This window comes from Meleagris gallopavo, chromosome 2, assembly GCF_905368555.1.
Source record: "Meleagris gallopavo chromosome 2, MGAL_WU_HG_1.1, whole genome shotgun sequence".
In the NCBI taxonomy this organism is placed as follows: Eukaryota; Metazoa; Chordata; class Aves; order Galliformes; family Phasianidae; genus Meleagris; species Meleagris gallopavo.
Genome location: NC_139405.1, coordinates 79,211,558 through 79,224,332, shown reverse-complemented (window position 1 = coordinate 79,224,332; position 12,775 = coordinate 79,211,558). Strand labels below are relative to the sequence as shown.

The window sequence follows — 12,775 nt, the reverse complement described above, 5'->3', positions numbered from 1 at the left end:
ACCGTATGTTACAATTGTGAGTCTAGAAATATTAAGAGCTGGCTTGTAAGGTGATCTAGTTTTATCTCCCGCTGTTTGGAAGCCAATCTTAGTTGTCTCCTTAAGATAAAACAAGCCACTAATGATGTCCCAGTAAAGAAACACAAAGAAATAAAAGCTGCTTCTTATAGGTGGTCGTTAAAAATTAGAAAAACATTTTTCAAAAGAGAAAAGCATATATATCCCTAGGAAATGTACTGACTGGTCCTGTGTCTCATCTGCAAAGTGTTTCCTATGTGGAAGAGCAGTGGCTCTGTAATTAGGGATTGCTCACACAAGTAAAGGTTTGTGTGATACCTAATAGTCTCTTGTTCATTCAAAAACCAAACAAACCAAATAAAAGCAGTTGTTTGCATAGGAGAAGGCTCTTTTAAAAACTATTTAAAAAATCAAAGAATTAATAAATGGTTTGGGCTGGAAGGGACCTCAAAGCCCACTCAGTTCCAACCCATGCTGCCACCCACCAGATCAGGCTGTCCAGGGCTCCATCCATCCTGGCCTTGAGTGCTTACAGGGATAGGGCAGGCAGTCTGTGCTAGGGCCTCACACCCCTCTGAGTACGATATTTGTTAACACTGTCCAGGCCAAAAAACAAAAAAACAACAACAAAAAAAAAGGTTTTGAAGTTTCCAATCAGACATGGGCTTTTGCATACACTGTCAGACTTTTTTTACTTCACTTGTCTTCCTGGGTGAGACAGTCACTCAAACATGGGATCAATGACGCTGATCGATACCTCGCCCAGTATTGTGAAAGGTCATACATCATTGTCTCCTAGCACTAGGGTAATTTGCAAGCAGATGCTACTTGTATTGGAGCGGTGCCCAGAGGACTCAAGCAGGATGCTCAAGCACCACTCCGCTGGACAGACACAAAAGAAAACAGACCGTACTTACCGCTGAGATAGGAAGGAGCTGTGACAGCAATAAAAGGCAGGCAGCGCAGGCTTGTGAGGGAAGGGGTAAGTGAAAATAATGGCAGAGGAATGGCAGAGCAAGGCGGTGCCTCTGAGCCACTGTTCCCTGAGGCTGAGAAAAGTCTGTGAGGGGCAGCTCATTAGAAGACTGCAGCTGCTTCCAGCACCTAAAGCAATAAGTAGATTCTTTCAGAGGAGCTGGTGCCTGAATGTTTCTGAAAATCTCATAGCATGGGGAGCCCTGAGCTTCTGAGTGCTGTTGAAAACTTGGTGTTTGCTTAGCAGCTGACTTGCAAGCTAAACCCATCCAAAAGTCTGTGTTTCGGTGCGGCCGTTTGCAGCGTGAATCAATGCGTGTTCCTCCTCCGTGTCCATTACCAGGCACTGTTGTCTCCTAGATGTGGGAATTACTGATGTCATCAAAGGTTAATAGCAAAAGAAATAATTTCATTTGTAAGTACCCCCAGCTGAGAAACTGTTAATCACACCCCAGGAGAGCTTGCCAGCTTGCATTTCTGAAGATGAAAGGAAAGAGCGTTCTTGCCTGTTGTTTTACAGCGCTGACTAATGAGAGTGGGTGTCTTGCTATTTCATATGGTGTTCAGAAATGAAATATAGCAGTGACCGTCTTGAAGTGTTGCTGCATTTTCATACACTTCTGGAAAATGGCGTACATGAATTATATTCCATATATACAGAAACTCTGATCTTTCATTAGGTTATTAAATCTACTCATGCATAAAAAAATAATATTTATTTGCAGGTGAAGGTAAAAATATGGAGTGAAATTGAGCTTCACAGCTGGGGATGGATTTCAGGGGCTGTGAAATCAGAACTTAGAGAGAAACACATTTTAAATATTTAATTAGTAATTATAATTTCTTTAAATATATCATCACAGTGTAGTGGTATTTGTTGTTTCTCTCTGTGAACACATTTATTTATCAATTTTCTATTGGAAAACATAAGAAAAAACATCAGAAAGGTAACGTGATCTCTGTCATTGAGTGTAATGAAATGTTTATTAGCTGCCTCAGTTACTGTGTGCGAGTACTTTCATCTGACTGTCACTAGACTGTGGGTATACAACAGGGTAGATCACAAAATTGTATAGTTTGCCCCATTTCCAAATTCTGGGTGACGATTTATTTTCTAAAACTGGAGAAGTCATGCAACTTCTAAGATGATACATGATCCAAATTAATTCATAACATTAAGTTTTGAATTATTGACTATTCTGAATATTGAATTGTATCTCATAATCATATATATGACCAATTTTCTTCAATTAGTGTGAGTGGCTTTCAAAGCAACATCAACTCTTCTGCACAGACTGCAAGATTTATAGCTTTCTTTACATTTGTTGTAGGTAAACACAGCCGTGATATCCTGCAAATAAGGAATTTGATGGCAAATCCATCAGCTGAATCTTTGGTTCATTGGCATATATATATTCTGGAGATGTACTCAGTTATAGTTGAAAGTATAAATTAGAATGAAACATAAAAGAAGGCTAATATGGGAAACATCTTTTTCAAGATGAGTATTTCACCATTAAAAAAATCCAAACAACCCTAGTTCAAACCATATTGAAGATTTTGAGAACAAAAAACCTTGACATGACTAATTTTTATGCAGTACAAATTTGACATTAAGAGACATTCTAAGAAAATGGCCTATTGATTATACTAGACTAGATTGTGATTGTAGTATTCACATGGAGCATCCCTTCCTAAATGAAAATCATTGGATTTACTCTTTTCTTTGAAGCACGCAATAGTCCTTACTGCAATAACAGCCTGTGAACAACCCGACCCATCTAATGGTGAAACGCTGTCAAGTTTGTTATTCCAGAGAAACTCTTCTTCACTGTTCGTATGCCACCACTGAAGGTCTTACTATCACAAAAGCACACAAACTGGACCTTGACACTATTCATAGAATATTTAGTTGGCAGAGAAGAATTAGAACTTGACTTGTGACTAATTGCTTAGTTTTTTTCCTAAGAATGAGCTGACCTTATCTTATGCCATATGGTCCATATTTTTATATAACTCCTAGGAAATCCCAAGTTGTCCTCTAAAATGCAATTACTTTACAATGCAGCTATTATTAAAGATCTTACCAAAGGTCTTGCTTTCAAAATAAATTTACAAAAGCCTGAATCTACATCCCAATCCTAATCCAAGAACTAAATATTTGGAATATCTTATTTTGGCAGCATTCACCTTCTAAAATGTGAAGATCGATTTGCAAATAAGAATCTAGTCATCTTCAAAACTGAGTAAGTGATCCCAAACTGATGTTTTAATAATTTAGCAACTTTAAAGAGAAACTTATTAACTATTTCCAACTATGGGAAACTCTCATGTACCATAAATATAAATCCCTTAGGCAAACTGGCCACAAATAAATTCTATACCTCCTGAGAGAATTTATACCATAGTACCAACATGTTTTCTGAGGGTATTTTGTTTGAGGAGGTTAGAGGTAGCAACTTTATATTTAATAATGAAAAATGTATTGCAACATTAACTACAAAGAGCCCACTCCTATTCCATAACCATTAAAATGCAGGAAGTCACCTATTCAATAATGCAGAATTGTTGTGTATTAAAAATTTAAATCTATAAATATTAATAAAGCATAGGTCAGTCTTTTAACCAACAGAGGTTGTTGTACACACAGCTATCATTGTAAGACTTACAGGTCATGCATTTGTTATGACATGGAGCAAAACAGGCATGATAAAAGGTAGTTGTCTGATAAAGGAAATTGTGATTCTTTTTTCAGATGAGCAACAAGGACAAGAAATCCTGGAGTAACTCAGGGGTCTGTGGTTGTCATTTGTGAAGGACACATTCATGTTTCAATCAATCAAGCCAATATGCTGGAATGAGCTTTGAAAGGCCATGGCGTGAAGGTGCTTATAAAGTGACAGTGGCCAAAATTACCTTCACTATATTCGCTCCATGACACCACTTTGACAGAGTTTAAAGGCCAGAAAAATTACATTATTTGTTAGTTCCTTGGTCTGGAAAGGCCTGGCCAGTCTATACCAAACGTATCCACTATCATCAGAGAAGTGATTGCCATGCAGGTGAATGACACTGCAAATAAAGGCAGAAACATATGTCTGCAACATGAAGCAGAAGGGTGAGTAGTGGCTATTTCATTCTCTTCTCCAGTGCCATGCGACAGGTCTGCTGCCATATCATACAGGGAAGATGTAGTGTGTGTGGTGTTCATCTGTCTGTGTGATGTGGTTGGAAATGAGACAGCAGTAGCTTTAAGAAATACTTTTCCATTTGTGGAATTAGTTATGTTCATTTAGAATAAATATTTATTGAGAATGGATCAGGGGGCAGGACAGAAAATTTCACTGTCATGGTGTCAGGTGGAAATTTAGAGAAAAACTACTTATGCTGTGAAGGAGAGGGAACTTCAAGAAGAACATGAAGGAGAAGGAAGGACAGACTTGTAATATCTTAGTTTGGGAAGTGTGTGAGGATGACACAGACCTCCTGAGTTCTCTGAGCCAAAGCAAACAGCACAGACTGTGGACATACTGGGAAAAAATAGCAGAGTCTCAGGAAGATGCATTTCTGCATGTTTGGTCTGGTTTCATGGTTGTAGTTTTTTGTGCTTTTTCTTTTTTTGTCTTCCATTTTTCTTTTTCATAGAGGCTGATGGTCCTTCCTTCTGTCTGCTTGAAGTAGAGTGGTGAGAAACCGCAGGCCAGAATAGGGGTGCAGTTCTCCTACACGCTACAGATAAAGCTGATATTCTCATCCCACACATGTTGCCCTTTGGCAAAATCAGGAAAGCACATATGTTTTTAACATTTCACAGAATGACAGTGTTGAGTATCTTCCCAAACTACTCTGCATAATATTTCTCTGGCACTGGACCTTGGTGAGCTCAGCAGCACTGAGGTTCAGAGTACCCAAGACATGGCCTCTTTGAGTCCCCTAAGAAATGCTGTAGCCAGAATCACCTCACCCATATTCAGAAGCTTTCATCATGCCGATCTGTTTTCTAGAACATCTGATAGCTCAACTGGGGGCCCTCAAATCTCCAGGCTTTAAGAAGCACTCTCCAATGTTTACCCTGCCAGAATTTGCTGAACTGGCTTGAAACAAACCTGATCCATTTAATACATTTAGGAATAACTCTAAAGTAGATATGTGAAGTTTTCTCATTGCTCTTTTCCTGGTTTTTGTCTACTTTTTAATCTTTCTCCTTACCAGTGTTTATAGCTGATATATTGTAGTCACCTTCTCCACATCTACTGAAAGTTCAAACTTCATTGGAAAAATAAGAGAAATTAATGACAGAATAGTTCTTTTTTCTTTCCTTAATATTTACTCTTACCAGGTCCAAAGCTGGTGTACAGTTAGAGAGACCAGCCAATCTAGGAAGAAGAGCAGAAGATCTGGATATCCTCAGAGAATCACTACAAGTTTCTCATCTAGATGTGCAGGTAGGCAACAAATCATGTTAAAAAGTAATAGTCACCTGCATTTACTGCAGATTTTGCAAAACTGTCATTCCAAAGGGAGGAGCCCCTATACGATCCATCTCAAAAATATGATGTGTTAGAGTTTAATTTGGTCTTAGACTAATGAAAATCATAAGTAAGCAATTTCACAAAGTCAGTGGAATGAGAAAAATGTAAGCTTGATGGGGACGACATTCAATTAACTCAATGCTTTGAAATTACTTTGAAATGGAGTGGTTGTTGAAGCATTCTGGCCAAGATTGTGTCTAGTTAGCAAGGTTGTATTTAGTTATCTGACTCTGAAAGTGAAAAGCAATTTCATAGTTGTGTCCTAAACTTCTTCATCAGTGTTTCTTGAATGCTACTTTGTGGAACACTCCCTTCTTGGTGTGGCAGCTCTGCAAAATATTTAGGTCTGCTATTAGCATAGCAGTGAGCGTATAGGGCCCTCTTAAGCTATCAACTGTGTTTTAGAAGCTACAGACAATGCCAGATATCTGGTCTCCTTAAAATCATGGACCTCTTAGAGTGGCCATTTTTAATCCCATTGTAATTGTCTCTTTTGTGATTATAATCTGCTGAACTCTGCAATTCTAAAGCCAAATTTCGATGGATCGGTTGATCTAACTTGGACCTTGTCAGCAGAAGGATGGCAGGATGTAGAGGGAGTGAATTATTGTCAAATATGAAGTTAAGTAGTCTGAGGTTAGAGAAGAAAATATCAGCAAAGCACTTCTAATCGATTTGATATAGACAACCTCATTCACTCATGATCAGCACCCATACTATAAAATAAAACTGCAGGAAAAATCATTCTTGTATACGTTTTACCAACATCTGTGTACTGTCTCATGGTTCCTGCATGACTTTCCAGTTCTGTTTCACTTCACTAATTAGTGCACAGCTCTGACTGTGTTAATACAATCTATGATTCTACGAACCTCGCATAACTTTACATGATTAACACCACTGCAATTTTTATTCTTTGTCATCACTTTAATTTATTGCCAGAGTTTTTTAGTCTTTGATCCATAATTGGATCCTTTCTTCTTTCTCAATTTACAATCTGATCTTCTAGAAATATTGAACTTGGCCACTCCTTGTGCTCAATTCTTTGCCTTCTCTTTTTCATTATTAACTTCCTTCCTTCTTCTCCTGTTCCTAAGACATTCTGGTTTTTACAGATGAAGAATTTTGTTGTATGTCTATTTTTAGGCAATTATTATTAATAAATAAAACCTTTATCCATCTGTGTACCCTCACGAAAAGACTGTGGGCTGGGAAGCCAGGAAGATGTGGCTTTCTGTGTATGGTACCACTTTATGTCAGTGCCAGAGATTCTCTCATCTCCAGAGAGTAGACAGACACGTTTAGCGTTGTCTCTTCTTTTTGGGGAACAAAATTTCTTGCTAGAAAAATTAGTGGTATTATCCCATGGCCAAATGTGACCTAGCATCTGTGTGGTATTTCAGAAGTGCACATTTTTACATCTTCCTTTAGCATTTTTCCCTTCAGAAGAACAAAGGAAATCTAAGAAATACCAGACTGTTGTTCTATCAGTGCCACTTTATGGTTTACACGCTGAACATACAAATCTGTGATGGATGTGAGGAATTTTATTCTTTTGGCCCATATAGGGCCTCTGCTTTATTGAGATATTTTGTCTTTTAGAAAAGGACAAATAAGTTTCTTAGAGCAATCCATACAAAAATACAGCCTAATACAACCACAAACATTTAGTAGAAATAGCAGCTCGGTCCCCACATCTATGCAGTCTAGTTAGCCAAAGGCCCCACACTGTGTTAACATTTCTGTGGCTCTTTCTTCTGGGTTGATATGATCTCTCCTCCACATCTGCCCTCTCTTACAGAATAGCTGACCAATGTTAAACTATAGTTTGGTTTTGCAAATCTCCAGTTGTGTTCCCACTTGAAAGCAAAATCTTCATAAAAAGATTTACAGTGACAAAAGGATGCAAAATGAACATATATTATGCATCATATAGGGATATAAATACTGAGTCATTCACTTTGGAAGACAAGAATAATATATTTACGTATCTGTCCTAAATGTAAAGGCATAAAAGCTGAAGCTTTTGCCTTTGAACATGTATCACAGCAACAAAATAGAGACTTGTGTGGGAAACATCACTAGGTTTATTGTGTAACAGCTTTTATTTAAAATTTATCCTCAGTCTTTTATAGCATTCACAGATGTAAAAGATTCAGTTTAAATGCTTTTTACAATTTACAAGATTTGTTGTAAGCACTGAAAGTTGTCTGGTGCCTATAAACACGTATTTATCAGAGTATTAGGTGTAGTAGTCATGAGGCTTGGAATATATATATAATGCTTCTGGATAACTTTTGCAGGGACAAAAATGTGCTCTGTGTTTTAGCATTAACGAGGGACAGAAGGCAAACAGAATTGCTATCATACCTATATACACAGCAGATCTTCAGCCATATTAAGAGTCTGTTGAAACAAGAGAGAGAGGCGTGAGTAAATTCTTCTCTTTCTGGTTTACTGTGAACTGAAAAGTCGATTACGTAAGATGCAGCAAATCATGCACAAAAGAGAGGGAGGCTGCAAGGTATCCCAAAATGGAATTTATTTAACACAGCCTTCATTACTGGTGATAATACTTGAGAAGAAAAGAAAGAATCCAGGTTGCCACCAATCTAGAAAGACATTTTATAATGCTTAAACATAAAGCTGTTAGAAAACACTCTGAACAATTTTAGCATTATAAAAGGTCCCATGGAGACAACATGAAAAATAGAAAAGATGCCACAGCAGAAAGAGTAATGCAAAGCCTGATAAAAAACAAGTGCTCCTTCTCTACAATATCTGAAAGTAATACTCCAGGCATGGATCAGTAATGACTGGGAAATATGTAACTTTTGCAAAAAAATATGCAGAACCTCAAAAATAGTCCTTTGTTCTTTTTTAATATCTTGGGCAGAAATAAAAGTACTACTACAATTCAATAAGCAAAATGTTACAATTTTCTATTATCGTGTACAATTTAGCATTTGAATTTGTGTAAATAATATTATAAATTCACAAATTAGAGAAGCCTTTACTACCAGATGGGGAATTTGCTAAGCAAGTGAATATATATAAAGTCAGTGATCTTCAAGTGAATAATCTGGAAAACATTAGATTAGCACAGTCCATTAGTCCAGTGCATATGTTATTTGTGTTTGCATATGTGTATATGTAAGTTCTATCATATATATGCACTTATCCAACCTACAAATTAGTTATTGTTCCCCAGCGCAATGTGTCAGATGGTCTGAGGAAGAATACAAGATTTTTCCTGTTATAGAAATTCTCTACACTCTTCTTCCCCTAAAGAGGAAATTCAGACTCTGATCTACACTGGTGAAAGGACCTATATATTTTGCACTGACTTTTAGAATTCTTTGGGTCATGTGTTACAAAGTAGAACACTGATTGATTTTGAGTGTAGCTGGAATATGGGTTGATATTTAACTACATGAGACTAACATCAAATCACACTTCCAGGATTTCCTGCAAAACACATCTTTAACATGCTAAGAAAATTTGCATCTACTTATGCAAAATTTTCTTTGTTGCTCAACATTTCTTTCAACTATACTATACCGGCTGCAGTACGATAACTATTGGTGTGATACCACACGGTATGTGACAGTACTGAACTTTCCTGTTTGCTATGTTTTACCATGGACAAAATTAATGAATAATTATGCACTAGATCTTATATCTTTTGCTCATATGACTTTGTGACTCCAGCCACAAATACACCTAAAATTATCATAGGGCTTTATCACAGATTAAAATGTCGCTGTGAATGGTTCTATCGTTGTCTCAATTAGACCCTGTAAATGTATTCCTATTAGTAAATTAAATAACTCTATTTTTTGAGAGCTTGCATTAATAAAAATTAATTCAAATTTTTAGAAAAGATTTGCCATGATTAAAATTCACCAGGAACATATCTCCCTGCTATGTCTTCATGCTTCCATAATTTAAATGAAGACTATCTCAAAATTAAGAGCAAAAAGGCACAACCGCGGCCCTTTTAAGCTAATTGAAAGTCAAACCAGTTTCAAAACACTTAGAACTGGCCTTGCCGTGCACTGCTGATATTATCACAGATTCATAGAAAATCAGAGGAGAAAAATCCTTTATAGGGTCATTTTTTCTGTTAAACAGAGACAAGAACTCTCAGTGAGTTAAGTGACTGCGTAGTTGATGATGGTGAAAAATTACTAGTTTTTAATACTTTTTTTTTTTTCTTAAAATCGTAGAAAGGTCTAGGTTGAAAAGGACCCCAAAGATCATCTAGTTTCAACCCCCCTGCTATGTGCAGGGTCACCAAACACCAGACCAGGCTGCCCAGAGCCATATCCAGCCTGGCCTTGAATGCCTCCAGGGATGGGGCATCCACAACCTCCTTGGGCAACCTGTTCCAGTGCATCACCACCCTCTGTGTGAAAAACTGCCTCCTACTATCTAACCTAAACCTCCCCTGCCTCAGTTTAAGACCATTCCCCCTTGTCCTATCACTATCAACCCATGTAAACAGTCATTACCCCTCCCATTTATACGCTCCCTTCAAGTACTGGAAGGCCACAGTGAGGTCTCTGCCAACCTCTTTAGCATCTTTCTAAGGGAGGCAAACATCCCTTTCTGATGTTCTGCCATTTCCTCGTGGCAGCCTCCCATGCCCCTACTTGAATGACAACAATCACATGATGGTCTTCTTGTTTGATCAGATGCGGTGGAGTCTCCTTTATGTCTCTGACACACGCCCCAGAAGACAGAAAAGCTTTTGGAGAGGTTGTCTGGGCAGTAAATGGGGGCCTCAGTGCCTCCCAGCATGGAGTCCCCAGTCACTAAGAGAATGCTGGGCACTGGCTCCCAGCAGCTTCTCCCAGACAGGGGCTCTCCCACACCCTCTGAGGTGATTCCCTGCTTTGGCACGGAACGTGTCCACCCTAGAGCCGAACGTCTCACAAAAAACATGCTGTGTTTTGGGGCCTGCAAGCTTGCCCTGCAGGCTATTATTTATGATGCTTGCACCTGGGAGAAGGTTTTCTAGCCAATAAAAATCCGTATTCAGTAAGAAGCTGGATGGAATGGATGCAGACAAAGTATTCAAGATAGATAAGGTAGATATGGCAGTTGAATTTTCATCCCAAATGTAAAAAATATTTTTGAGCAGAAAACTATCAATTTGCTAGATCCGTTTGGCTGTGCTGTTCTGTTTATATTGACGGGGACCATGTATCTATCCAAAAGACTCCAAAGTGTATTTGGAGTGTACTGAGTTGAGAGGAAACTGCTTATTGAACTTATTAATTTTAATGACTGTATTGGAACATGTCCACCCCAGAGCCGAGTGCCTCACAAAAATATTCTGAGTTTTGGTACCTGCAAGCTTGCCCTGCATGCTGTCTGGTCCCCAGCCCAGGGCATGTCATTCTCTGTGAGATGACACCCCGCAGTGATGTCACAGCTGTTGTCTCTCACACCCTTGGGGTGGGAGCAGTGGCCCAGTCTCTTGTGGGACGTGCAGGAAGTGGACCCAGAGAGAGCATTGTGTCTATCTGGAGATATCCTGCTATGATGGAGCGGCTGAGAGCCCTTCGAGGTGAGGTCCTTCCACCTCTCGGGACGCTGTGATGCTGCCTGAGCACATGTGTACCTGCAGTGTCTGTTTAGGACGTGCCAGCAGCACTGCCCTTGCTCTTCTGAGTGCAGCTGCCTGCCATGGTTTCCCCAGGACCCCAACATGGGGAAGGCTTTCTCCCCTCTCCCCACCAACCAAACATGTGCCAGTGCAGCCCACCCTGTGCTGTGGGGCTGGAGGAACGTTCCTCCCAGAGCTGGCCAGATGCTCGGCCCTGGCTCCAAGCAACACCAGCGGCAGCTGCTCTGCTCTTTCCTTCCAGGTCTCTTTGCCTGTGTGGGCTGCATGCCCAGATGGACGCGTCGCAGGGAGAGAGGCAGGGTGTCAAGTCCTGTCCCTGCCTGTGCCGCTACTTTGCTGCTGCAGCGCCTGCAAGACCAGGAGGTGAGCTGGGGACATGCAACCATCAATCCTTGCCCTGGCCCAGTGCCATGGTCCGTTGGGTGCCAGGCCCGGCAGCGCATCCACATAGTGATGGGTGGCAGTGGGCAGCTCCCCGGGAACAAGGGCAAAGCCATCATGATTGGTCCCTGTCCCCAGGGTGTCCGAGCGCAGGTGTACTGTGAGCTGGAGAGCGTCCTGTGTGAAGATGACAGCCGCCTGCCATGCGGAGTGGTGAACCGGCTGCTGGCAGAGGTGTCCCAGGACCTGATGGCGGCCCAGGTAAGGGGTCACTCCCAAAGGCAAAGGGAGCCACCTGCCTGTGCTGTTATTCTGCTGGCGGACGGCGGTGGCTTTGTCCTTCCAAGGGAAGGCCTCAGGCAGTCTCCTGTGCCGTGTGTCACCAGTGACTCTTTTTCAGGACGTGACAGACAACGTGAGAACGGCTGCCAGCAATGTCCTGGTGGCTCTGGCCAGGATGCACTTCAGCTTGGTAATGGCCGAGCTTCAGGGCCACCTGAAGGCTGCGGGGGAGATGACCAAGGAGTTCGTGCTCATCACCCTGAGCAAACTGTTCAGCACCTACGGTAGAGCCCCCTCAGCCTCCTGATGTCTGTGACAACTGGGGAAAGGGGTTTTTCCCCTCTGCACAAGATCTGTGTTGAGCTGGGGGATGCAGGGCAGCAGCCCCTCCTCCCTCGCTGCTGGAGCTCTGACCATGGCCCTCTCCTTCCCCTCTGCAGCTCCACAGTGCATCCCCTTTGTGTGGCTGACGCTGGCCGGCCTGCGCAGTGTGGTGGGCCAGGTGAGGAGCGGCCAGATGCTGCGCATTGCTTGTGCTGGTGAGTGTTGGACCCAGAGCAGGGGGGATCAGGACAGCCCTTGCACCTCGCCCTGCTGGAGACTCACAGGCTCCCTATTCTTGTCTTACTTTGTTTTTTTGTTTGATTTTCTTAAATTAATTAATTATTCATTTATTTGTCTGTTCTGTTTTGTTTTTTTCAGTTGTGAAACAATGGTCAGATGGAATCAAGGTTCACTTGTCCTCTGGAATGCCATGCCCCTGGCCTGCCGTGGAGAAAGAGCGAATCTATGAGAATCTTCACCAGCTCTTCTTCTCCGTGGTGAGGAACTGGCAGGATAGCAAGGAGGAAAAGGTGAGCACTGCTGCATTCCCAGCCTGGGATGGCAGCAGGGACATCTGTCTGTGCCCAGCAGGCTGAGAGCAGAGGGGTGATGAGAAGGAGTGGGCTGG

General features: G+C 41.1%; 1 protein-coding gene across 4 annotated transcripts in view; it reads left to right on the top strand.

Annotated features, from left to right (window-relative positions):
• The window catches only part of LOC104909911 (maestro heat-like repeat-containing protein family member 2B), a 30,099-nt gene that overhangs the window by 8,443 nt on the left and 8,881 nt on the right, over positions 1-12,775 (top strand). For 3 of the 4 annotated variants that reach the window (XR_014881509.1, XM_085217755.1, XM_085217754.1), the window contains exons 2-9: positions 3,177-3,239; positions 3,749-4,111; positions 5,333-5,438; positions 11,402-11,523; positions 11,680-11,802; positions 11,942-12,107; positions 12,264-12,362; positions 12,526-12,677. Coding sequence is in view for 3 of the 4 variants with exons in the window: in XM_085217755.1 (XP_085073881.1) it covers positions 11,425-11,523; positions 11,680-11,802; positions 11,942-12,107; positions 12,264-12,362; positions 12,526-12,677 (639 nt within the window). In the remaining variant the exon portion in view is untranslated. Of the gene's footprint in view, positions 1-3,176; positions 3,240-3,748; positions 4,112-5,332; positions 5,439-11,328; positions 11,524-11,679; positions 11,803-11,941; positions 12,108-12,263; positions 12,363-12,525; positions 12,678-12,775 lie in introns of those variants that run through there. The other variant, XM_085217752.1, reaches the window with a different exon arrangement.